The sequence below is a fragment of the Drosophila persimilis genome, unplaced genomic scaffold (assembly GCF_003286085.1).
Source record: "Drosophila persimilis strain 14011-0111.01,24,50 unplaced genomic scaffold, DperRS2 tig00000520-arrow-pilon, whole genome shotgun sequence".
NCBI lineage: Eukaryota > Metazoa > Arthropoda > Insecta > Diptera > Drosophilidae > Drosophila > Drosophila persimilis.
Genome location: NW_020825317.1, coordinates 4464580 through 4492101, shown reverse-complemented (window position 1 = coordinate 4492101; position 27522 = coordinate 4464580). Strand labels below are relative to the sequence as shown.

General features: G+C 47.0%; 1 protein-coding gene across 1 annotated transcript; it reads left to right on the top strand.

The window, feature by feature from the left end:
- The first annotated feature begins 196 nt into the window (after positions 1 to 196).
- On the top strand, positions 197 to 27103 carry LOC6596696 (disheveled-associated activator of morphogenesis 1). The gene is made up of 10 exons (XM_026990012.1): positions 197 to 259; positions 19955 to 20941; positions 22430 to 23410; positions 23493 to 23670; positions 23748 to 24452; positions 24513 to 24718; positions 24784 to 24926; positions 24992 to 25153; positions 25216 to 25379; positions 25438 to 27103. Exons 1-10 carry the CDS (start codon positions 212 to 214, stop codon positions 26346 to 26348), a joined length of 4485 nt encoding a protein of 1494 aa, XP_026845813.1. The 5' UTR covers positions 197 to 211; the 3' UTR covers positions 26349 to 27103.
- The last annotated feature ends 419 nt before the right edge of the window (positions 27104 to 27522 follow it).

Below are 27522 nucleotides of genomic sequence, written 5' to 3'. Positions count from 1 at the left end.
CGTGATTTTCCATAGAGAACTGTGAAAAGTAGCGCCGAGCCACATTCTCCACATTAATGCATTGTTTTTTTTTATTTGTTTCTCGTTGAAAGAATCCCGCGATTAGTGTTGTGTTGTGTTGTGTTGTGCGTGATGTGTGTGCCTTTGCCGACAGGCAGTGCCTGAGTCTGACACTTCTTCGAAGGGGAGACCGGAAGAATTCTTAAGCAGAATGTCTGCCAAAAACCAAATGAGCGTCTTCATGGAGAAGATCAACACGGTGAGTGGTGGCCGCAAAAAAGAGATCTCGGTCTCTGGGTCTCGCGATCTACTTCATGGGATTATACACGGCGCGGCCTCGGAATGGAGTTTCCAATTTCCAAAATGGAATAGGGTTTTCCGCCATGGGAACCATAAGATCTTCAGATCTTATCGCCTGACTTCAATTTATCTCTTTTTGAAATTCTAATTTATTTTTGATAGAATATATGGCAGATGGCAGATGGCAATAGTATCTATGTATCTTCTAAAGTTCTTCTTCTTGTGTTATCAATTGAATGGAAATTATGTTCTCTTAATATTCTTAGATTAGAATATAATATAATAATAATAAAATAGTTTTTAATTTATACCGAAATATCCTCAGAATTAGATCCTTAGATTCAGGATTCAGAAGAATTGTATCTCCAGTTTTCATTATCTATGCTGTTCGGCACGGAAGATTCTTCTCTAGATTCTAAACGTTCTTTAACTTTTTATAGATTTTTATATACATACATAGGAAATTGAAAGCAGGAGTACCTTTAGATACACCACAACTATTATCATGATCCAAATTGGGAGCAATATCGGCGAAACTCGAGTGTATTTTGTCTTTGCACTTTCGGGCTTTTCTTTGGAACTCTTCGCTCAACAAAAATTCAGTTGGGTGCAAGTGCGTGCCCACCGCTGTTTTGAGTTAAGGTTAACACCTTTTTGCTCCCATTAGAATCGGGGCTAAAACTCCATTAAAACTAAATTCGAATTTTTAGCGACTTAAAATCAGGAAAACTCTATTTGTGAGGGGTTTTCCCTGAGGTTGGAAGAGGCTTGCGAGGAAGGTATTCTTTCACTCAATGATGGGTGGCTATCCCTTGGCTTCTGTCATATTTAAGGCTGCATTTCGCCAACGAAAAACAGTTGGACAGGGTCCACAATGGTGTGTACATGAAAGCGAGAAAGAGAGCGGTCTCTGGCTTGGCCAGCACAATTTAGCCGTCATTTGCATTCAAAAGTGTCGCCTGCCTGCTCATAAATAAAATGAAATTGAAATTTTTGCGCCTTCCAATCACCGCGTCGCGGTATCCCCAGTCTTTCAGGCGGCAAGTACTCGACGCATTTTGATTGTGGAGAAATGGAAAGTGAAATGCGGCTCAAACGAAATTAAGTGCCCAATGCTCTCCATCCTCCATCCTCTCGCCTGCTCTCCCTCCCTTGATTGAGTGTGTGCCCCTATGAGTGGCCCCCCAATTGAACGACGGGGCTGACGAAATGCCGCGCACCGCATAACAAACAAGTGCCTGCTCAGAGCCCATCCGTCCGCCCGCCCGCCCGCTCTCCATGCAGCACATTTGCTGCAGAGGCAGAGGAGTAGAGCGGACAGTGGCGGGGAGCGGCTTGGAGTGCAGCAAAGCGTCGAGCATTTGTGCAACAATAATTAATTAGTAATAATTTTTTTTGATTTTTGGTTTTTTTCTTTCGATTGTAGAAATGCTGATGAGGCGGTAAAAGTGGGGCTGTGGTGTGAGGAGGTGCTTGGGTTTGGCTAGTGCATCGCCAATAGATAGTTGAGTAATTGCTGCCACCCGCCACCCTGCACCACCCTGCACCACCCTGCACCTCCTTGCCCCACTCCCCTTTCCACTCGTGTGTCTGTGCGTTCCGTTAACGAGTCGTGATTGCCCCTTTCTGTGTGAGGCAAGGGGATTGCAATTTGCAACTTTTGATGCAATACGCTTTCTAATGAAATGATTTATCGATTGGCCATTTCTCGACTGACCACCAACTACTATCGACAGATCGATAATCATTTTTGGCAAACCAAATATCAATAATTCGATTAAATGTTGGTTTTCGATTTAATAATTATCGATTGTTTTGATAAACTTGTATCGATCAACCGATCGAATCTGCGTATCGGCCAAACAACAATCAGCATTAAATGATTATGCATCTATTTCACATTCATCGATTGTTATCGATACATTTTGGGAATAAGAATCTTTGGGAACAACCTGCCATCCATAACTGTATCGATCAAATGCAAACATTTTTCGAATGTTATCGATTCTTTGCGATAACTCTTGATACTGCTAACCACCGAAGCCATCGACCTAAACGTTTCCACTGATTCCATTCATTTGATGAATTATTATCGACATAATTCGATTAAATGTCACACATTTATAATCATTGCATTGATGTAATCCCATTACATCGTGTAATTGCCGCAAAGAAAGATCGGATGAGTACTTATCGAATAAATCACTTGTGATTGCAAACCTGAAACACTGAAACAACACACCTTTTGCTGCTCGCTTTTTCTCGACGGAGGCGAAATGTCATAATATGCTAGATCACCTTTTCCTATAACTTGTCCCTCTGTTTGTCTGTCTACATATGTGTGTACTTGTGGGCCCCCCTTCTCGAGGCCCACGCTCCACCTGCTCCACCTGCTCCAGCTTCGCTTTGTCCAGCAATCACTTCCTGGCTTTGCTGACATTCTGCGGGCCTGCCGCGTCCCTCAAGGGGCGGCTCCAACATGGAATTGCACTCTGGGCAAAGCCAAAGCAACCTTCAAACGACAACCCAGCACAGAGCGAGTGGAGCACCAGGAGCGGACTGCTCCTCAATGGCACCTAACGGCAACTGCCGTTGGCCTCCAAGCGAGCCGCCCCGCTGTGACGTCAACTACCGCAATCTGTACTAGAATTTGGGGGCTAAGCCGACTCTCTCCGGGCGGCAGCACTTTGCATATGTGCCACAGGTTGCATAAGGCATCTGCCGCAGCAGCCACACAGTTGCAGTGGCAGTTGCAGTTGCAGCCTCTCCTGCTGCAAACTTGATCTCAAAGTGCAGTTTTTTTTTAATGTGGAACTGGTTCGCCGCTCGCCGTCCGCCGCTCGCCATCCGCCATCCGCCGATCGCTGGTGGCCTCCGTCTGTGGGTCTGTGGAGGGGTCTGGTGTCTGGTTTTTATGCTCCTCCGGCGATTGGCTCCACTTTATTTATGACGTAAGCCGTTGGCGGATTCTAGGCCTGACATTGGCAGACACACAGACTTGATTCTCAAGAGCATTTTGGATGGCTTTTCAGCTTTTCAGCTTTTCAACAGCGACCGGCATCTGGAATGTGTGCCACCAAGCAACTGATTGATGGACAAATTATCGCATTTGCACAAGAATTTCGCACCTAACAGACGCCAAACCGGGGCTACGGCGACTCTGTGATGCGCCATTTCGATCGTAATCCACACGTTAAATGTAACTGGAGATCGGATAACCGCCAAGGCAGCCCCGAAAACCACATCAAAGAGAGCAGCAGGCACTTCCCTGCTAGAGTATATGTATCTGCGATCCCCAAAGCAGACTTTGAACCTGAAACGCTGAAATAGCTGTAAACGATGGTGGGGCGAGCATTCCTTTTATGCGGAATCTCTGACCCATTTTCCACTTTTCGACGAACGGTTCGAACCCTATGCAAAACATACATAAATAATCTATCTATGTATCTGTGGTATGGTTTTTGGAGCCCGCGCTCCATCGGGGAGTCAGGCCATAACCAAATACGGAAGCCATGTAATGCTAATGAATCGAAAAAAGCAAAGCGAAACCCAGGCACATGACCAAAAAAATGACTCGAACCGAAGGGGAGCCGGTGTACGGCGTGAGTGGGGGGAGAGGTGCTTGTAAAAAGTTGTAATAATTTCCTGTATTTTTGATTTGCATGTGAAGTCTCCTCCAATTCCAATTCCAATCCCAATCCCAGCTCCGCGACGACGCTGGAGAGAGACTCCGGCTCTGACTGGAGCCTTACTTAATCCGCGAAAAAACTACAGCCAAAAAGATACAAAAGTATCTTGTGCATGTAATGCGATACATTTGCGGCCACCTACGCCGAAAAGAGCGAAAAGCGTGCAAGAGATAGAGATTGAAATTTATGCCGGACATGGACCAGATGGGCCACCCACCAGATGTTGACCCTCGAGAGATCTGCAAAGCTACATCTGCAGACATTTCGACAGAAAGATTTAGATAGATTTCCAATAGATAAACTTCCATAGAAATAGATACGTTTCCATTAAATACATTTCCAATAGATAGATTTCTAATAATGAACTACATTTCTTATAGATATATTTTCAATAGATACATTTCTAATAGATATATTTCCATCCAATCAACAAATTATTAAAAGATACATTTTCAATAGAGAAATGTTAAATAAATAATTTGAATAGTTACTTTATACATATTACCAAGAGATATATCCTATATCTATTGGATACAAAATAAATACATTTCTATGGAATCATTTCCTTATAGATACATTTCCAACAGATACATCTCCCATCTCTAGACCTAACCAAATGGAGATGTAAGATACATATGTGTAGTTTGTGGCAGTGAAAGTGCTAGGCCACATCCAGAAGATACATTTTCGTATCTGCTGGTGCTGCCGGGTTCTTTTCTCTCCCTCTTTATCTTTCAGTATCTTTAGAATGTATCTTTATATCTCTCACGATCGCCATATCATTGTCAGTGTCAGAGGAAAGCAAATAAATGGGGATCGTATTTTTTGGCACTGCCTTGGAGATAAGATTCGGCCCAAATTTCGTGGGGACACAGACGTGCTGTCGTCCCAGTTGTGGTTACAGTTCTCCAGGGGATCTGACCGTGGATTGTGCGTGTGGATCCAGCATGGAGCAACAAAAGCCACTTCAACCGCGCAGACGAAAGGTAAACTAGGAATAGAAATAGTTAGAGATTGGAACTCCGATTCCCCGGGCAGGCCCCTCCCCAGTTGTCCTTCTGCGGGAGGGTCGAGGTCAATCAGCAACCCCCTTTCGATGGCAGCACTCACTCTTGCCACTCAACCACTGACCCCATGCCCCATTCATTCATTCCGCAGGGAAACCGCTTTCCACCGGCAGGAGTTTTCTTTTGTCCGAGCCACAGATTTCACCGACAAACAGAAACGAGAAATTGCCAACTTAATTTACGGCATTGAGCGATCGTCGATGGAGCGGTGCGGAGGGGACAGGGGCTGGGGGGACTCCTCACGATCTATGCGATCTTCTGCTTTGTTTTCCTTCTTTTTTCTTTTTTCCGCCGCCACAGACACTGCCACAGCCGCAGCCGCAGCCACAGCCACAGCCACAGCCGATAAACATATTTTCACTTTCGGTTTTTTCGGTTTTCAATTTGTGTCTCTTCTCTGTTGGTGTCTCGACTGGGTCTCGTCTCTCCCTCTCTCTCTCTCCCCATCTCTCGTGGTCTCTCGGAGACCACCAATAATCACAATAATCACGGGTAAGCGGGCAGTCAGTCAGGGAGCCGATGGCCCAAACAGGTTGGCTCTGCTCTGGCCGCAAAAGGTGGCCGGATGCTCCACACTGCCTGGTGGAATTTTTTGTTTTTGATTTTCGGATGCCCCAAACGAAAGTGAAAACACATTCGCCAAGAAGTCCAAGCCAGATCCCAGAGAAATGTTAAATAAAAATTGAATTTAAATAAATTTCATATGTTAATTGCAGGTGGCCCGTAAAAAAACATTAAACATCCGATAATCTTCTCTCCAGCTTCCACGTCTTCCCATCTTCCAATCTGAAACACCAAAAACTGAAATCGAAACTGAAACCGAGACCGAAATTTGTAAATTTCAAGTTTTTCCTTTTTTTTCGCGAACGTTGCGGCGGCTGCTGCGGCTGCGGCTTACTTGAATGAATTAATGAGGGTCAAGATACTTGGGCCTTACTTTCGGGCTTTCGGGCTTTAACTTTTGCTTTCTACGGCATCGACCCCTTGAAGCCGCGATGGAGCGATCGATGCAAACAGACAGACAGAGAGAGAAATGAAAGATCACCGAATGATTGGATGGTTGGGAGCCCGGACCTGTGGACGGCACGGCACGGCACGGCACGGCACGGCACGTGTTTCGATCGATCCACAGACAAGTGAAGCCTAATGAAACGCATTCATCTTTGGACTTCCATTCGGCTGCCATTCGTGGAGGTCATCAGTCATCCGTAATGCACTGCAATGCTCTTCCCTGACCTCCACAGAGAGCGCACTCGTTGATGAGTCCAGTGATCCCCAGTGACCCATATTTGAGGGGGATTTCTGAGCGCAACGAGCGGGAAATAGGTTTCCCGCCTTTCCGACTCTCTCTATCTCTCCCACTGTGGCTTAGCCATAACAAGTTGGGGCTTAGCACGGCAAAGGGGTTGATAGACGACCAATTTCTGGCAATAGCTCCAAAAAATAATGCCATATTCCATGTCCATGCTCCATGGATATTCCACCAAAGAACATTTATCTGGTAAATCTTTCGGGAATGGAAAACAGATGGATTGATTTTATGGATTATTCTTTTTTTTTCTTTTTTATTTACATACATATATTTTACCGCTATTTTCATAAGAGGGTTTTTTGTATTTATGGTCTTTCTACTATAGTATATTGTCTGTTATTTTTGTCTAGTATTTCCTAGTATTTTTATTTTTATTTTGTATAAACATTTCTTCTGTTCTTGTCTAGTATCTCTGGTAATACAAGCTCTAATAGAAAACCCAACCATATTCCATGCACCATTCCTTGGACATTCTGCCGTCCAATTCCGCAGTTCCGCAGTTCCGACTGCTGCTGGCAATGATCTCATCTGGCGGATCTGATCTGCGGCTCCCATTATGAGGTGGTTTCCAAAAGTATCTGCGAAATGCAGGCATCAATTACCTTTGCCTCTCTCTCTCTCTCTCTCTCTCTGTCCCCCTCCCTGTCATAGATATCCCCCCGCATCATTTAGGCAAATTAAATTGCCAAAGAAAAAGCTCTTTGTGGCAAAAAAAAATGAATAAAAGAAACTGGTTTCTGGTTTCTTGTTTGTATCTTTATCTGTCGGTGGATTTGGGGGATTCGATTTTCTTGAACTTTTCTTTTTCGGCTGCCGGCTTTTGTCTGTCGTTTTCTGTCGTTTTCTGTATCGTTTTGCCAGTTAGCTTGTTGCTTTTCGGTTTGCTTTTTGCTTGATTTTTCGGCCGTACATTGTTTTCGAATTAATAATTTATATCGCATTTTTTTTGTGTAAAGTGCTCGCGGCGCACATCAATTGATTTGCCGGATTAGCATACAGATATATCGGTGCAGATGCAGATACACTCGTATCTCCCACACACACACACACACTCTCCAGTTTTATTACTCCTTTATTTTTGTTGCTGATTTTTGACTCTGAAAAATTATTTGCAATGAATATGAAACGCGCTCGTTCGCCGAGCAGCAAAGCAGAGAAACAAAAACAAAAGCAAAAAAAAAAGCAATAACCGATGAAAGTAAAAGTTCAATTAAATAAAGATAAATTGCACAACAATTGTTGTCGCCGTCGCCGTCGCCGTCGCATGTTGGGATTGTTGTTGCGCGGGTATACCCTTCCACCGGCAGACAGGGTACCATTATTTTTCAATGCATAAAGATCAAACGGTACACGTATTTTTCGTGTTCTTGCATTTTGTTTTTGCTTTTTGCCTGGCCTGCGCCCGACGCTAAGTCGTAATTGTCTTATCTCTTGATCTCTTCATCTCACTCACACGCAATGCATGCTCGCCCTCGCCCTCGCCCTCGCTCTAGCAATTGCTTCATTCTTCCATTCCTCTCTCAGCGCTGTCTTCCATCCTTCTTTACGTCGCTCTCTCAGGCAACAAAAACACCAGTGCGCCGAAAAGTCGCAATTGCCTTATCTCTTGATCTCTTCACTTCGTTTAGGAGCTTTGCTCTCTCGCACACGCAATGCACACACTCCTCTGTTGTTCTATCAGCTCTTTCGTTCTCTCTCGCTCAACAGCATTAATGAGCCTCAAATTCGGCTGAGACGACACACGATGGGTATTTTTATGCGTGTTCGTTTGCAAAATCTGTAACTTTCCTCGCTCTAGAGATAAAGACACGGCGCTTTTGTTTAGATAATATTTTTTATTGCTGTTAATAATGTTATTTATCCAAAGTTTGGTTGTTCCTTTTGCAAAAAAAAAGAGCCTTGCTTATTACTTTCGCAATGGAAGGCTGAAGAATCTCTCGCCTCAAGAAATGCAGGGACACCCACTGTGTGAAGCACAGAGAATAATGCAACGGGACTCTCTGTCTTTAGGCTATACGAATACCCTTTATTCTGTAGGACAAAGGTGAGGTGTGCTATCGTATAATATTCAATTTCTTTCAAGGTGGATAAATCTCAAAAGGTTTTCTGCCGTCTTTTCGAGCGAGTTTATTCAAGGCTTGAGAAAGGGAGTCTAAAAGGGTATCAAATGCTTCGAACTCACAGAAACCCTAACTTTCCTCCCCAAACTCTTCCTTTTTCTGCAGGCTATTTGTACTGAAAAAGGGAGAAGATACAAAGATGAGAATGCATCTCTCCCAACAATCAAGTAGCCTTCCGAGTTAATATCTCCATTCAAAAATATCTCGCGATCTCGGGCTCAATTTGAAATTGTAATCTCTCAATCTCCTCCCCCGAAGTCCTCGCTCTCCTCCCCTTTGTCGCGCTCTGCTGTGGATTAAGTGCGAGTTCCCCCGCGGCATTCCATTCCATAGCCAACTACGGCAGGCGGCTCTCTCGCTTGCGCCAGCCTCTCCTCTGAGGAGAAAAGAGTGGAGCAGAGTGGAGTGGAGAGGTGAGAGAACTCTGCACGATTCCGCACTTGTCCCGGTGTCACAGTCCGGGGGCCTGCCTGGACCTGAACCCCCAGCGACACCAGCAACAGCAGCAAACAGCAACAACAACAGCAACATCAACAGCCACAGGCACAGCAACAATGTTTAGTAGCTGTGCAACACCAAGCCTAAATCAAGTTACAAGAATGCGGAATAAATGTCATGATGAAAATGTGAAACAAAGAGCGAGAAAAAGAAGAAAAACAATTCACAAAAGGTGAACTTACCGAAGTTTTCTATACCCTTCAATACTCCCACGACTACGGTACAATCGAACAACGGATAAGATACAGATACTATACATATATGCACATATATATTTTCATAGAAATCAGATAACTTAAGTTAATAAATCTCTCATGGAATGACTACGGACCGGGTGATTTGAAGTATACATTTTTTTTCTTTGTATTTTTAGTAGTTTTTCACTATTATTTATTGATTTTTCTTCTAATATTTATATTTTAATTGCATTATTTATAGACTTTCTTTACTTGGCACTTTCTGGTATTCGAGACATTTTTGATATAATCTATAATTTTTTAGAAGTATTTTATGGTATTTTTTCAAGTGTTTTATTTGTTCCATTATTAATTTTTCTGTATTTTCTGGAATGATTTTATCTAGTATTTTCCGGTATTTTTCTAGAATTAATTACAGGTTTTTAGCTATTGATTGTAGTTTTCTAGTATTTTCTGTGTTTTTTTCTAGTATAACTTCCCTATTCCTTCCTAGTCACAATCACCTGACCTTAGTCGTAATACCCTCCTCTACGAGGGAATCGAAAAAGATTTAGCTCTGGGTGCTGTATCTTGGAGATACTCCCGACCACACCAGAGACTCCCATTTCGATTTAGTTGGGAATCGCGATCTTAATCGACTAAACTGGTTTCCTCCCCGCCACCGGGTACCCGATGTGGATCACTCGGGGGTGTAGTATCTGTGCTTCACGACCGAACTTGCCCATAAATAAAGTTATGCTATAGATCTATACCAAAGTACGGGGGGGTTTACAGAACTTCTACTTCGACTGCCAGTCGCTGCTGCTTCGTCTGCGTCTGCTGCTGGTTGTCGTCGTGGGTCGTTCATTATGCAGTCAGAGAAGGGGGGAAACAAACATACGATTCCACGCACATGGCAAATATGTGCTAGAAAATGGCATAATTAATTGCTGTACTCGAAACCTCAGCCCACAGCTATTGCCACAGCTATCTCATTGGAGGGTAAAAGTATCTTGTCTCGAAGCCTTTTCATTTCAAAGTTCTTCCGTTTTGGCTGAAGGCTGAAGCTGAGTCGTTCAGTCGATCATCCATCTGCTAATTGTTTGAGTCAAAACAGTTGGCCAATTAGGCCCATTATTAGATCTATAATTATTCGAATACCTCCATGACTATTTGTGTCGGTTCTGCTGTCTGCTGGTGTGCCTGGTGCCTGGTGCCTGGTGCCTGGTGCCTGGCGCCTCGCCTCATCGCGGTGCCCGTCCCTCGAGCATACATTTTGGTGGCCTCCTAAACTTTAAATGTCAGTCGTCGAATATTGCTGCCGATCCCCCAGTCTCCAGTTTCCAACCCAAGAAAAAAAATACCACTCGAAAATGAATTTTGAGAGAAAATTCAAATGGTTCTGGAAGGGCAGGATCGGTGGCACGTTTCGAACGTCGTACAGCAGCTCCCCTCGGCCGCTACTGCGCATCTCTTACCCTTAAGCGAATTAAATGCTTCAAATTAAATGTTTTGCGTATTTTTCTGGTATGAATCACATAGTCATGTGCAAAACTGAAGATCCATCAGATACGTATTACATATACATATTATTAGATTGTCAATCAATCTGACGGACTCTTGCACACACTTCCTGATCGATCATAAGTCGGGGAATCATATACATATGTACGTCGTATCTGCATTATCTGTAATCCACACTGGGACTTTCCATGTTTTTTTGGGCGGGCGTTGAGAGACAACAGACCCTCATCATTTGTTGTTGCGGCGATTGTTGTAATCACAATTAAAAAGCACTTTGCCAATTCGCCAAAAACAACTTGTTCGTTTCGGTTCGACAAGACGACTGGATGGGATGGTGGCAGATGATTATCCAGCAGCAACAACAAAAGAGCAAAAACCATGGACAATGAACGGATAAGCGGATGAACGGATGAAAGATGACCACAAGATGACATGAGACATGAGGAAAGGGCATGGCAGGGCAGGGCAGGGCCGGGCCAGTGCTTTGGCCAGACAATGGGCCAGCAGCATTAGCGGATCCAGAGGCATGCCTCCAAAAGACAACAACACAGCCGCGAAACAACTTTATTGAGTGAAAGTTTTGATGCCCACAGCAGGAGATGAAAACACTTGCACTTTTGCATATGTCCCCCCCTCCCGTCCCAATGCGGGAAACTGACATTTAGTTGGGATTTTCCTTTCGAGCACTCATTTAAAATGGTGGCTGCCACACGGCTGCACCCACTTTGGTTGCACTTTTGCCCATAAATTCTCAGAGAGATCCAAATGGCTGTGTGGCTGTGTGGGGCTGTGCGGCTGTGTGGCAGGAGTTGACGCCTATTTGCTGGCTGAAAATATCAAAAGTTAGATAAACTAAAAATATCAAACTAGAAACAGACCAAAGACCAAGCGGAAAACAGAAACAGAAACAAAAATCTGGCCGAAAAATGTAAATGAGTCTCAGATTGCAGCAGCCACAGAGCAGGGAGCAGGGAGGACGGAGCACAGAGTCGCCGCCGCTCCAAAAAGATTGTGGATTCTGTGGAGGGTGCAGTGCAGTGCAGTGCAGTGCAGTGCAGTGCAGTGTTGGGGCCAAATTAGTTAAGATCTGAAATGTTAGAACGGCTGAAGGAAAGTCCCCAGAGACCACAAAAATCCAAACACCACAAGACAACAATCCGACACGACATCTCGTGCCCCAAAAACCCCAAAAACTGCACACAAAATGCAATGCGATACAGAATGTTCGGATAGACATAGACTCTTTGGATAGGATTTCACTGTTTTTGCGATGTGGAATAGTGCAACCCATGGAAAACTCATGGAAACCCTCCTTGAGGGAAAATCCGCATAAACAAAAAGCCAACACAAGAACAGGATAAGCCGTCCCAAGAAGGATCTTAAAGAAACAAAAAAAGAATATTCATCGGGATCGGGGCGATCCTTGAAGCTCCGTGCTCCTGGAGATCCACTTGAAACGGCAGAACGGGAAGCTGCCTCTCTGCGGGAAAAGGTGGGTCTCCAGCTGCTGAGGAGGAGGCAAGAGGAATATAATCTCTATAAAGCCCCCGAACCAAAATAAATATCCAAGGGGAATCTCTGGCCACCAATTGTAAACGTATCCGTAAAAGTAATATGGAATGGAATCCATGAAGGAGAGTAAGAAGAGTACAGGAATGAGACCACCCATCGAAGGTCCCATGGAATCAGGTGCTTGCAATCTAAGGGACTCTTTCGATTTGGATGCGTGAAGGGCATGCAGCATCTCGTAAAAGGCCTTGATCTACCTGGAGAAGAGTGGGCTTCTCCCCGTAGAAGAACAGCGTCAGGTACAGGTCCAGCTTAAGTGATGGTGATCCGTACAAGCACTGGTTGCATGAGGCGCTGAAGGAGAGTGCCCTTCTTCGCGTAGGAGCGTAGGAATACAGATCCAGGGGGCTTGCGGCATGTGGCGTGGGCTGCAGGAGGGTGGAGCGTGGCAGGTAAAAGAAAGCTTGTATTGTTTTTGTACGTTTTTTTTGCAACATTCTCGGACAATACAATCATTTCAGCACCCGCATGCCCGCCTGATTACTCGATTACACATTTACTTGTTGCTTTGTTGCTGTTTCTGTAGCTTTGTTGCTGTGTTTGTTGTGGTGTTTTGTTGTTGTTCGACTCAGTCCCCCCAATGTCTGTGCTTTTTGCCTTGTGGCTGTGGGGCTCTCGTTGTGGCGGTGCTCGATGGTGGTGCTAATGTGGTTGTTGCATGTAACCAACACCTTACAACACCTTCACCACGGTCCAGCGGCAATTGTGGAGGCCCCGCCACTGCCACGTCGTTCGTTTTTATTGGTTGAAACGGGGGGACACCGTAGAATCTGATACCCTTTCCTTCCAGTGATGCAGAGGCAGATATATGCTACGATGCGAAGGGACTCTCTGGCAAAGAGTATGGAAAACCACAAAAAAATAACTGAAATATGAACAAAAACATATTTATTGTCTCGACTGCTCTGCTCTCCGTAAATTGTATCTGTATCTGTATCTGTGTATCTGCGGCTAACTGTCGCTGAAAGTGCATATATATCCATGGATCCATTTTGTATTTTTATTGTCTCTCGAGTGGGGGCAGGCGATTGGGGATTGCACTGCAATTAGATATACTTTGTTAGCCCCCAAGCCCCATCTGGCGTTAGTTCCGCATTTTACGCTTCTCTCACCCCCCCTCTCTCTCACTCTCTTTGAGTGGCAGGGGTGCGAGGAGGAGGAAAGCGAACCCAAACGCATCCATAGTAGCCAAAATCCGAAATATGTATATCTTTATATCGTACAGATACAGAGAGCCAGTGAATGCGGCGATAGAACGGACTTGCACCGATTGTTGCCTTTACATCCATCAGATGTCCAGATTCTAATTTTGATAATTTTCCTTTTAATTGCCCCATTTAATTGTCCCTCGTATTCTAAAATTTTAATCTTCCCGATATGTGAATCTATATCGTGTCATTTCTCACAAATTTCCTTTTGGAAATGTATCTTATTGTTCGAAATACATATATAGAATTCCCGCTTCCCGTTTCCGAATCTTCAGTGGTTGGGGTCGTTGTACCTGTGGAATAGAAATCGATCCTTTCATGTAGCTCGCAGTTGTGGGAGTATCTGTGGAGTCTACCGCTGTTCGGCGTATCTACCAGATGTGGCAAATACAAACAGATCGCGAGAGATCCATGGGATCTTCTGTCATAAATGATCCTTCTCCCCATAAATGACACTCGCAGATGTGGGAGTATCTGTCGGTTATCTTTGGTATGCTGTCATCTCCTACTCGCATCTATCAGATACATATATGAGGAAACTGCCTCAAACTGAACTGAAAAGAGCCGCCCAGCAAAAGACAAAATACGCTAAAAAGAAAAGAAGGAAAAAAATGCTTGACAATTATCGTGCAAATGCCACAAATGCCTTGCCTTGCCCCTCTTCTTGCCCCCCGCTTTGTGGCCATTAGTTTTCTTTTGGTTGGGGCCCGTAATGACTATTTTTGGGCCGTGTGAGATTGTGATGTGATTGGGATGGCTCTTGGAAAATGCATTTTGGCTGCCTGACGAGGAAAGCGCTGGTGCAACGTTGCGTATGATTGATGCCTGATGCTTGCCACATGCCACCTGCCACCACCTGTCCCCTGTGTGCGCGTGTGTGTGCACCGATAATTAACCAGCAGCCTCTGAAAAACTAGGTAAAGATGCGCTTAGACCCAAAAAAAAAAATAAATAAAAAAAATTAAAAGGAAAAGTTTCTTCTTTCTGGCTGCTGGCTGCTGGATACTGCCACACAGCTGTGCGGTGGCTCTTGTGGCATGTGGCTGCCGCTGCCTTTCGACATGTTTTCTTTATTTTCCTAGGCATGCGGAAAAACTAGTTTTTGTACATTTTCGCTTTTCATTTTGGATGCAGCAGACATTGCGCCATTTGATTTTCCGCTCGCCCTCTCTGACTCCCTCGCTGACTAAAGGGCAGCCGCTATTCCATGGGACCCACCGCTGGATACCCTATGCCCTAGAGTTCATGGCCTTAGAGAAGAGAAGGTTTCTTCTGGAAGTAAATCACCCTTGAGAAAGGGTTTCCGGCTCATGGCCTCCTGAATGGTGTACAAAACGGGTCTTCTTAGATCAGAGGAAAGTCTATCTACATTGGACGAAGGATTCTGCAGTTCAAACACTCCTTCAAATCAAATCAAATCTATGGAAAGGCTTCTTCTTAGAGCAAGAACATGTATCTTTGAGGAAGACTTTTAATCTCAGTAGAAGCATCTTCGAGCAGGGGCATGGCATGCCCAGGGGAATGGGAATGTTATTCGAAAGTCTTTCTTTAAAAGTAAGAGTACCCTAGAGGAAGAGTTGTCCTCTAGCTGGGATACGTATCTTTGGCTAAGGGATTCTTCGACGGTTCAGACAGTTCCTTGAAATGGAAGAACACCTTCCATACACCGTGGAAGTGGTATTGATAAGAATCCTTTCCACAGTAGAAGCACTTGTTGGGGAAGGTATTTGTTTTCCTTATTCGGAGCTTCTTCTCGAGAGTAAAAGTATCTTTGAGGAAAAAGGTATATAAATGGATTGCTATGAAGATGGATATCTAAGGAATGCTGCGCAAAAGATATCCATAAGGGTATTCCAAAGTGTACACACTCCGCAGTGCACACACCAATCTCCCTTCCTCACATTTCCAGAGCACACTTTTCCACTTTCCGGCTACCAATTCGTTTTCCTATAAAGTTATTACGCGATGGATGGCTGGAATAGATGAATAAATGGATGGATGGGCGGATGGGTGGGTGGCACCCCCGGAAGTGCTGCAGTGGCTGTCTGGCTGTGGAGTGGTGGGCGTGTCACAGTCACAGTCACGGATACCGATACGGATACGGATACATGGATACACGAGACCCAGAAAGACAGGTGTGAGAGATTCCAAGATTTTGGAAATGCGAAAATCTGTGAAAATCTCAAGCAAAGCTAAGCCCGAAAATATACAAATTCAAATATTATAAATCACTTTTAATTAAACTGTGATCTAATATTTTTGATATTTACATCGGCTTACTGCATAAAAATAAGTACATATCTAAGAGTTTACTAGTCATTATTTCTACTCTGAGTACTGGACGGATGTATTCGTTTGTGTCCACGTGAGATTTGAGGGGGCTCTAACCCTCTAGCTGCTTCGTTTGGACGATTAGACAACCTATCGTTACATCGTGATGGTTCTCATGATGGTTAATTTGATGCCCAATTTTGGGGATGTGGAGATCTCTTTCGAGCAAACCAAGGGGCACCTGTCATCGCCCTAAGATGCACATCTCCGGACTTGAATGGCGCATGTCCTTATGGGAGTCATCATTGAGCAGGACTTTGCAACGCAGGGGAAGGGAAGCACTGATCAGGAAGTTACCCGTGTGTTGGGCCACTCCAGCTCTGTCCAGCTCTACCCCGTTATCAAGGAGTGTGTGGGTGGGTGATTTTAGATTTGTGGTAAAAGTGGATGCAGATGTAACACCCACAAGGAAGCGTTTTCGACCCCATAAAGCATATGTCAGAGGCAGAGAGACAGGGGGCTCTTCTGCCTGGATTTTTTTTTTTTAAGCCTCGAGCGAAGTGAGTCGCTTTGCAGTCTCTCTCTCTCTCTCTCTTCAATTCTTCTCTCAGGTCGAGCATTACCCGACACAGCATTGCCCCATTCAAATGCTCTCCTTCCGCAATGCCTTTTCTATCTCGCTCTCTCGAATACCAAAGCACCGCGCTACACTCGGCTGACACGACTCTCTCTCGCTCTCAACAAAATGCGAACTGAAGGCACAACAGAGCACTCTGCTACGAAGTTTTTGTTCTTTCTTCATTTTTATTATATCCTAATGCTACATCTCCGACGTATGTATGTATGTATGTATTTATATTCTTAGTCAGCATCGATAGTCTAGTCCGTCTTGCTGGACGCCTCTCTCCTGAGATATCACACGGATAGCAACACCATCGCGTCGAGCAGAAATGGGCTGAGACATGACCAAGCTTTGTACAGTCGAACTTCCATATAGCGAATTTCAAGGGGTATTCGTTAGACGGTAAATCCGTAGCATCGAATTAATTTTTGCAGAATATAGAATTGCAGGGTTCTGGAAATAAATTCATTAAATATTATACTTCGTTGCATAAAAGTTCGTCATAGAGCAGTTCGACTGTAGTTCTCTCGAGTCTCGAGTCCCGATCTACGTTGTATTTGTTGCTGGACTCCGACGAGCCGAGCAGCCGAGCAGCCGAACGGCAGAGCAGCGGGCCGCGGGCGGCTGGCAGAGACGAAGGATAGCCCAAAAGAGAATAGGCGTAACAGAAGCGCGCGCGCCCGTTCGCAGAACGAAGGCTGAAATGGAATTGGTGTTGTTTGGGCTTTGCTTTGATGAACGCTGAGGATGTATGTACATATGTATGTATGTAAAATTCTTATCAGTAAGCGCATGCACAGCCCGCGAGCGGCGCTGGCTCTCCCTTGTCGCTCAAGCAAGACAATAGAGCTGTTCTTTTGCTGCTGTCTCTCTTGTGTTTTCTATCAGAACGAAGGTGGGACGCGTCCCGGGCACAGCGAGAGCATAATCGAGTCGAATCATACACCACACCAGTGCTGCCAGAATCTTCTAAGCAAAAATTGCTAGATTTGGCAAGAAAAACTGCTCAAAATTGATACAAATTTTGTGAAAATTGCAACAATAAAAAACCCAAAAAACCAAACCACTAAAATTTTAAATTTATAAAATATAGTAGACTCGTCCAACAGAAGACTAAAAGCTGAGTTTCCGATGTCGGTTTGAAAGTTGTCCATTTCGTGGGAATTGCGAGTACATTTTTAATAATGTAGGCTAATAACAATAATAATAATAAAACACTAAAATTAAAAGAGTTAACAAACACTATCAAGTTGTTCATATAATCGAAGCACTGAGTTAGATACAAGTTCCGATATCTTTGTGAACCACTATTAATCGTAATTTGTGCAGTTGTTGACAAAATGCAAAAACCCTGAAGAAAACTATATAAAAATTGCCAGTTTTATAATAAAGTTTCTGGAATTGCTAAATAAAAACTGAAAATACCTAGATTTGTGGCTAATAGCATTTAAGAAAAAAAAGTTGCTAATTTTGAGGAAAAGTTGCCAGATCTAGCAACTAAATTGCTAAACTGCAGCACTGCCCCACACCATTAATCCCTTGCCCATTTCGTTCAGTTTCGTTCAGAGTAGAACAATTTTGTGAGGAAAGAAACCAAATCAGTTTCAAGGATGTCCAGCAATCGACGGATCGACAGCAGCAGATCGACGAATCGCAGAGCTTCGAAGGCTTCGCGGAAGGTCAAAGAAGAGAAGCCGCAGCAGCTTGGCGACAGCAGGGCTGCTCCTGTGACAGCATGGAAGAGAAAGCTCCCTCCACCCAAGTCGCAGGCCAAGAAGAAACCGAAGCAACGGGAGAGGTCTGCCGCTTGGGTTGGCCCCGTCACGACGGGCGTCAATTGGGTGGCGGTGCTCGGCTTTCCCCGCCAGGCCCTCGCCGAGGTACTGCGCTGCTTCACTGACGCTGGGACCATACTGAGCGTGCGCCACACCAACATGGGCGTGCTCCTGCACTACACCGATCGAATGGGATTCGCGGCCGCCCTCGAGCTGGACGGCACCCGCATTGGTTGCTATCGTGTGAGTGTGCGCCGCCTGGGTGACTGCCAGAACGCCTTGCAGCCTCCCTTTGCCTTCTGCCACTCATTCGAACGGCTTCCCATGCTGCGCTTCCTCGTGGGAATGTGGCACAGCTGCGCCAACTGGTGCAGATTCAAGTTTAATATGTTCGTGTTCTTCTGGTGGACGCTGATGGACGCTGATAGACGCTGATGGACGCATTAACACCTGGACGAAGTACGAGATCTTCAGCACAAACATCGGAGCCGAATGGATACGTTGCGTTTATGTTCACATTTACATATTCTTAAAATTAATTCCACTTATTGTTAACCGCAAAGATCTGTGCACTCTTTATTTGGGTCTCTATTCTGGGCTTTGGGCTCATTCATGGGACATATTTCAACAGCAAATCGATTCAAATCGCATCTAATTTGGACCCACGCGTGGCTTGAAGCCGCAGAGAGCGTGGGGCAACATATCAGAGCCGGATTCAGAGGCAGATCAGACTCGGACTCAGAGGCAGATGGAGATGGTGACGAAGAGACACAGCCCGGACTTGAATATTGGCCGGCGATCGGGGTACAGCCAGAGAGACAGCTGTACAGACACTCAGACTCAGAGTCAGACTCAGACATGGGGCTGTCTGCTGTGACATGAAGCTGTAGCTGAAGCATTGACCTGATTTGTGACGACAGCAACGACGACAGCTGCCGAGACGCCGCGCCGGCGCTGTGGGGAGTGTGTGGCAGCCACTGGAGGCAGCAAAACACTTCAGTGGGGAATGAACCAACGCTCCACTGATTCCGCCAGGGCTACCACTGGTCCACTTTCATCGAATTTATCGCATTTTCCCATAAGCGAAAGGATACAGCGATGGTTTCTTGATGCAACACAATCAAGTCTCCAAAAGATATTGATTCTATGTTCATATCCGACCAAAGCACAAGGTTCTTTGAAAGACCATCAGAAGAGCACAAGAAAAACGCCAGGAGAGCGAGCTGCTAAAAGAAAAATAGAAATACAGATTACTCAATCAACCATTGAATCCATTGATAGACAAAGCAATTTCCACGAGCCCCAAGAGTGGAGCCATTCTCTAAAGGCATGTGGCAACATGCGGCAGGCAGGTAGGCAGGCAGGCAGGCAGGCAGGCAATGAAAGTAAATTAATAAGCCATCATTAAAGTGGGGCTGCTTTGATTACGTTTTAAGTGTTTCCAATAGAAGAGTATGCGGATTATGGGGCTTATGAGGCAGGGTGTTGCACACACGTATGTACACATGTATTTGTGGAGTATGTGGCATGGCAATCCAATTGTAATGCACCATTTGCATAACACACAGAGAGACAGAAAGACAGAAAGAGAGCTGCAGCTGGCTCCTCTCCCACGTGAATATTTCTGTGGCAGTTGCAACATACATAGATCTCTCAGCCGAAGCGGGCGGGGGGGGGACAGTTATGACAGTTGCAACAGTCGGATGAATGGATTTTTGTTTTGTTTCTGCGGCTGTCCACCCCCGCAGAGACGGTGGAAGACTTCTGTGGCTATCGAATCGAATACTAATACCCTTTTTGTTCTCTCTCTCTCTTCCTTGCAGACGCTACAGTCGTGTCCTTCGGTTGTGTGCATAAATGAGCCGGACACGCACAGTGCCAACAGCACGGAGATACTGCAGCAGCCAACGCCAGAGAGTACTCTAGAGAAGAAGCAGGTGCAGGGAGGAGCAGCAGCTAGTCTAAGTGGCAACTGTATTACAATTAATGCGGCAACAGCAGCTGGAGGCACCTCTGCGGGCGTGACAAAGATAACGATAACAGGCGACACCGGCAACAACAGCAGCAGCAACAACAGCTCATACGAGAGTCAGCCTCCCACCATTCTGAAGACGAACCACAACAGCAGTTTGGTGTCCATCACGAGCTTAAACAGCTGCGGCGACCTCAGCTACAGTCGGCAGGGCGTCAGTCCAGAGGGGGGTAGCACAGCCACACTGCCCCTGGGAGGAGGCGGCAGCAACAGCAGCCACAGCAGCCACAGCAGCCCGCACGGCAGCAGCGACACCTCATCGGGAAATTTCCAAGAACGCTTCGACTTCGAGCACTGGAAGGGATTACTCAGCGACTACAACTGTTTCCACAGTCTCTATCGGTATTGGAATCAGTGCAGCAGCAGCCACAGCAGCAGTGGCACTGGCAGTGGCAGTGCCACTAAAAGGCAATCGTGCCACCCACTGGATGCTCAGTCACGCAACGATCATGCGCACGAAGGGAACAACAACGAAGCAGGATTGGGCAGCGGTCTGGGCAGTGGTTCATTCTACACGAATAATATACTAGGATACACCTTTGGATCCCTACCCTTCGGCTTCAAGCAGCAGCACTCGCAGCACTCGCAGCATCAGCAGCAGCAGCAGGACCTCGACAGCCAGAGCGGCAGCAGCAGCACTCTAGGATACAAAAAGTCGTCTTCCTTTTACGGCAGCGCCAACGGCAACGAAACGCCACTCCAGAAACACTACAGACAACAGCAGAAGCGAAAGATGCCCGTCTTCAGGGGCAGGAGACCCTGGTGCGGGTGCTTCAAGGTGAGTGTGCAGCGAGTGCCACAGGCCCCCTAGATAGGGCGTGTGCAATCGAATCGAATTTGTTGCTAAACTCCGCAAAAAGTCACGTGCGAAATGCTACACGAATCAATTTGCCAATTGAAATCGGAGTCCAACGCGGGTCTCCCCTCTTGTGGTCTCTCTCGCTCCCGCTCTCGCTCTGGGAAACTCACGAGTCAGCAAATTGCAGGTTGCATAAGAGAGAACCACAGAAGCAGAAACAGAGCCACAGTCAAAGCGAAAGCGATAATGTAAGAACGAATTCGAGTACGAGATATGCCTTGATGCCCCCATCCCCTCGACTCGATTGGAGAGCCCCAGAGTCGGGAATACTTCACATGGGAATGGGTATTTCGAGCGAGTATTTCGAGCAGCACTTTAGAAACACTTGACCCCACAGAGACACTCCAGAGCCTCTACCGCAACAGAACCCAAAAGAACCATCCCCTCCGGGCAGTCATGCAGTTTCAATAGACCGAGGGGCGCTGCTGCATTATGACTTACCCCATGTCAGGGATTCTATCTCTCTTCTATCAGTGATTCTCTCACTGCATACGGGAGTAGCACCCTAAATAGTTCCCGGCGATAGACCGATGAGAGCTGCTGCATAATGCGTACGACCCGGAAAGATGGAAATGCATGCCTTTAAACAGAACTTTAAACCCTTTAAAATATGGAGTTGATGGGCAATGACTGGGCCCGATCGATGGCCAAGTTCTTCGTGCAATCATAGTTCTTTCAACAGTTCTCTCAAGAGAAGAAACTCCCTGCTTGGCAATCTTTTAAAGAACTCCCCTTGACCCTAGACCAAAGTTATTCTAATAATAGGATGCCGAATGCATCATACATCAAAATCCGAATTGCTGTGCTGGCTTTTCGCCCTCCGAATTACAAGCAAGAAATGTTGGTTTCATTGCAGAATTCTTGGTCTACCTCTAAGGCTCTAAGGCAATACAATATTCGCTCTTTCTTTTGTTGACAGGCCTCTGCCTGCAAGACTTTCTCCTTCACAGCAATTTATTGCTGGGATCCCATCCAGCATTACTCTTTGAACATATCGCTCAGATTTATGCAGATAGTTCCAATCCTTGATTCTGTTCTGATTCTCGAATTCCAATAATAATTATGCCCCGATTATGAGTCAGGAGGTATGGTTCTTTGAAATACCATTCCAGAAGAAGAGAACAGAAGCAGAACCAGATGGACTGCCCCTTCAGCCGATGAGTCACAGAGAGGGGGGCGAGAGGCACAGGGCCAGAGCCGCCGCTTCCTTTGCCCCATGGCTTCGACTTCGGTGTCCGGTTGCAAGGTTGTGTTGTTTGTTGCAACAAACGGAGACTTCTAATTGGACATGCACCAATTACGCGGCTGTCTGTCTGTCTGGGGGCTCCGCTTGAACGCCTCTCTCTGTCCCGCTCTGTAATACAATCAATTCTAATACGTGCTTTGTTGCTGTTTTGCTCTTTCCAGGACGATGAACCCCCCGAAATCTGTGTGGTGGAGGGGGCCTTCACCCTGCAGACCCTCACGCCCACACAGCCAATGCCGTCGGTGGATGAGCTGGACACCAAGTTCGCGGAACTGGTCGAAGAGCTCGATCTGACAGCGCCCAACAAGGAGGCGATGCTCAGTCTGCCAGCCCAGAAGAAATGGCAAATCTACTGCTCCCGCAAGCAGCCGCTGGACGCGACAGATGGCCCCGATGGGCCCTCGGCGCTCGCCGGGCATCAGCCCCCGACGGCCGAGCACTATATCGAGCGGCTGAAGGAGCTGGTGGTGCACGTCTCCCTCTCGCCGGAGGACTCGCCCAGCCATGAGGGGGCCAGCAATCGGCTGGACAACCACGCGGCCCTCGTGGACGCCCTGAAGACGGCGCTGCGCACCTCCACGCACAGCTTTGTGCTCCGCTTCGTGGAGCTGGACGGACTGCCGGCGCTGCTCAATCTCCTGCTGCAGCTGGACATACGTGTGGCCAACAGCTCGTTGCACACGAGTCTCATTGGCTGCATCAAGGCGCTGATGAACAACTCGATGGGACGCGCCCATGTGCTGGCCCACCCCACGGCCATAGACACGATTGCCCGCTCCCTGGCGGCGGACAACATACGCACGAAGATAGCGGCCCTGGAGATCCTGGGAGCCGTGTGCCTGGTGCCGGGAGGACATCGCAAGGTGCTGCAGGCGATGCTGCACTTCCAGGAGTTTGCCACAGAACGCACGCGCTTCCAGAGCATTGTCAATGACCTGGACCGTTCGACCTATGCGTATATGGACAATGTCAATCTGAAGACCGCTCTGATGTCTTTTGTGAATGCTGTCCTGAACTACGGCCCCGGGCAGGAGAATCTCGAGTTCAGGCTCCATTTGCGCTACGAATTTCTGATGCTGGGCATCCAGCCGGTGATCGACAAGCTGCGGACGCACGAGAATGAGACGCTGGACAGGCATTTGGTGAGTGCTGAGACCTCCCTGTGGAAGAGCTCCAGTACTCCAGCTGCAGTTTTCACTAACCCGTTTGACCCCGCTTTTGCAGGACTTCTTTGAGATGGTGAGGGCGGAGGATGAGAAGGAGTTTGCCCGTCGCTTCAACGAAGAGCATGTGGACACGAAGAGCGCTGGGTCCATGTTTGAGCTGCTGCGCCGCAAGCTCAGCCATTCGCCAGCGTATCCCCACATGCTGTCGCTGCTGCAGCATATGCTGTTGCTACCCTGTAAGTGCCACGACTCCAACCACAACCAGAAGCAGCTGCAGATCCCTCCAACTAATCCTTGATTGATCCCCACACAGATACGGGCCACTGCACTGAACATTGGCTGCTGATTGATCGCGTGGTCCAGCAGATTGTGCTGCAAGTGGAGCAGCGACCCAGCAGCGACCTTATACCCGATCCCTTGGAGGATCCTGGCAAGCAGCTGAAGCTGGCCAGCGAGTCCCCTGTTCATGACCCGGATGTGGCCCCCCTGCAGATCGATGTGGGCAAGCTGGTGCGTCTCCTGGTGAAGGAAGAGCAGCTCACGCAGGCGCGCAAGCGGGCGGATGAATTGGAGCGCGAGAACTTTGAAGTACAGTCGCGTCTGGCCAAGAAGGAACAGGAACTCGATCTGCGAATGCAGGAGAAGGAGGACCTGGAGACGGGCCTGGCACGCATGCGCGAACGCCTCGAGAAGGAGTCGGCCCAGCACTCGCAGGCCGTGCAGCGGGCCCAGAGTGCCGAAATGAAGGCCGAGGATCTGCAACATCGCCTGCACAGCGAGCAGCAGGAGCGGGCGCGTCTCGAGCGGCTCGTGACCGAAGGCAGCATACCCGATGACCAAAAGGTGGCTGGCCTGACAGGTTGCAACGGTGCTGTTTCGCCGCCACCACCGCCACCGCCGATGCTGAATGCCATTCCACCGCCGCCGGCACCGCCAATGGCGCCAGCAATGCTGCCGCCCCCACCGCCGCCATGTCCGGGCGCCCCACCACCGCCGCCCAGCATGACGCCAGCGATGAGTGAGTTCGACAGATCCTCTGGAGCCTTCAGAGGTGGCTAAACCATATCTTTTCTTCCAGCTCCTGTGGCCCCCAAGGTGGAGCTGCCCAAAAAGAATGTGCCACAGCCCACAAATCCCTTGAAGAGCTTCAACTGGTCCAAGCTGCCGGATGCCAAGCTTCAGGGCACAGTCTGGAGCGAACTGGACGAGAGCAAGCTGTACAACAACATGGAGCTGGAGTCGATTGACAAGCTCTTTTCGGCCTACCAGAAGAATGGAGTGCCAGTAAGAGTCTATTTCTTCTACTACTTCTGCTGCATCTACTCTAATACTGCTCTAAACCCTGATAGGCACATGATGGCTCATACGAGGATCTGCGACCCACGGGACAGAAGAACAAACAAAAGGTTCTCTCAGTGATCGATGGACGCCGAGCCCAAAACTGCACGATTCTGTTGAGCAAACTGAAGATGAGCGATGTGGAGATATCCAAGTATGAAGAATCCCTCCTAAATGCTGCTAGATCCTTGCTCTTATACTTATCTTCTACTCCTATAGGGCCATCCTCTCCATGGACTGCAATGAGCAGCTGCAATTGGACATGGTCGAGCAGCTGTTGAAATTCACGCCCTCTGCCGAAGAGCGGGCTTTGCTGGACGAGCACAGCGAGGACATTGAATCGCTGGCACGAGCCGATCGTTTTCTCTATGAGATATCCAAGTGCGTTGTTGGGACTCTAAGATGCAGCCAATATCGATTTATTCACGCCTTCCCTTCCACAGGATACCCCACTACGAGCAGCGGCTGAAGAGTCTGCACTACAAGAAGCGCTTTATGCTGACCGTCAACGATCTGACGCCGCGCATCAAGAGCGTGATGGAGGCCTCACGCGAGGTGGCACGCTCTCGGCGTCTGCGCAAGTTATTGGAGCTAGTCCTGGCATTGGGTAGGATCTCCTATGATTGCCACAACGTACTGATATTCGAATTCCTCCTTCGTTTTAGGCAACTACATGAATCGGGGGGCACGCGGTAATGCCTCTGGCTTCCGTTTGGCGTCGCTCAATCGTCTGGCCGATACCAAATCGAGTGCCGCCAAGGGCACAACGCTGCTCCATTATCTCGTGCAGGTTATCGAAAAGAAGTTCAAGGATCTGCTGAAGCTGGAGGATGATATACCGCATGTGCGCGGTGCCTCGAAGGTGTCGCTGGGCGAGATGGACAAGGACATACAGATGCTGCGCACCGGGCTGGCGGATGTGGCCCGTGAGATTGAGTTCCATCGGAGTTCGGGTCCCGCACAGCAGGGTGATCGCTTTCTGCCCGTGATGCGGGAGTTCCATGCCCAGGCATCGGTGCGCTTTGCCGAGCTGGAGGACAAGTTCCAGGACATGAAGACGCGCTTCGATCGTGCCGTCCGTCTGTTCGGTGAAGATGGATCCGTGTTGCAGCCGGACGAGTTTTTTGGCATCTTTGATTCGTTCTTGGGAGCCTTTGCCGAGGCGCGTCACGACAACGAAAGCTTCCGCCGACGGCAGGAGGAGGAGGAGAAGCGGGCCAAGCAGGAGGCCGAGCTCAAGAAGCGGACCATCGATCGCAAGAACAAGACCGGCCTCATGAGCAGTGTTGCACGCAACCTCGGCCTAAAGTCCTCATCCCCCACGAATGGAGGCGACTCCCCGGGCAAGGGTGGCGGCGACAACAAGGGCGAGTTCGATGACCTTATCTCGGCCCTGCGCACGGGCGATGTCTTTGGCGAGGACATGGCCAAGTTTAAGCGATCGCGCAAGGCGCGTGTACTAAATGGTGGATCAGGAGCGGGAGGTGCCACCGGCAACACCTCACCGCCAAGGCATGGCAGCCTTCAGCGCGAGGAGAGCGGACGCGAACGGGAGCGCACTGTGAGGCGTCAGTAGTAGAGATAGGATCGACTCCCCCGCGATGTAAAGTTTTTTTTTTGTCTGAAATTGAGCGCAAGTATTTTTTTTTAAGCATCGTAAAGACATTTTTTGTAATTATTTATATACGATACGATATACTTATACACCTATATATATAGCACATAACCTTAACCTAAATCTCGGCTAATGCAAGCGTGAAACCAAATTTTTTGTACACAAAAATCGAAAAAATCGAAGCCTAAATGTAATTTAAAGTCTAAAGTTAAAGAAAATGTTATGTCGTGGCGTGGCGTACCTTGGAAATTGTAATTGCATCTTTGAATTTGTATTTTTATCTGTATCCTCTGCATTGCATGCACACGTGTATACGTATCCCCCCATATATATAGTGCTATATACATATATCGAAAGAACGAACGGTCGAAACGATTTCACAGTGCTCCCATTCTACATGATAGACACTACACTACTCACCTCACCCTTTGTTGTGGTAGTAGCTTTTGTTTGTTGCATCCCCGATGGCACCCCAACAGAGTAAAGGAGGAGCTGCCATAAAGTCATGTTCATAACTAGGATTTACATATTGTTTATTGTTTTCATTTCTTGATTGTTTTTTTTAGCACGAGATCCCAGCATCGTACACACATAACAAGTAAAGAAATAAATAAATCTGCCGTCACCTGCAGCAGCATCTATTTCTATTGAGAACGTACACCCCTCTAACTATTAACAAATTATTATAATAATAAACAACTATTGTGAATGTAAAAGCCCCACAGGGATGTTTACTTTTTGACTGTTCAATTCCACGACGATAAACCGCATAATGATATGAAGAGCACTTCCCTTAGGCATCGTTTATTAATTGGGATTATTTCTTTTTGGTGTGGAAAAGAGATTAGATTCCATTTAAGCTGATCGCTTACATATCGGATGCACAAGGGATGTTTCTTTTAAAAGGGAATAGTTTAGGATTCGTTACAAGCCACTGGGAGGAAAAACTACACCTTGGTGCTTCGTCTGGAACTGCAGAGAAAGAGATTCCACTCCAGAACAGCTCAAACGAAAATATAACTAATAATACTTTAACGACGGCGCAATAGTAAGGAATGTAGGAAGCATTATACTTAATATGTATCTTAATTTTGTTCTTCCAGGCAGTGCATTGAGAGCGTTACAATTTCCGCGG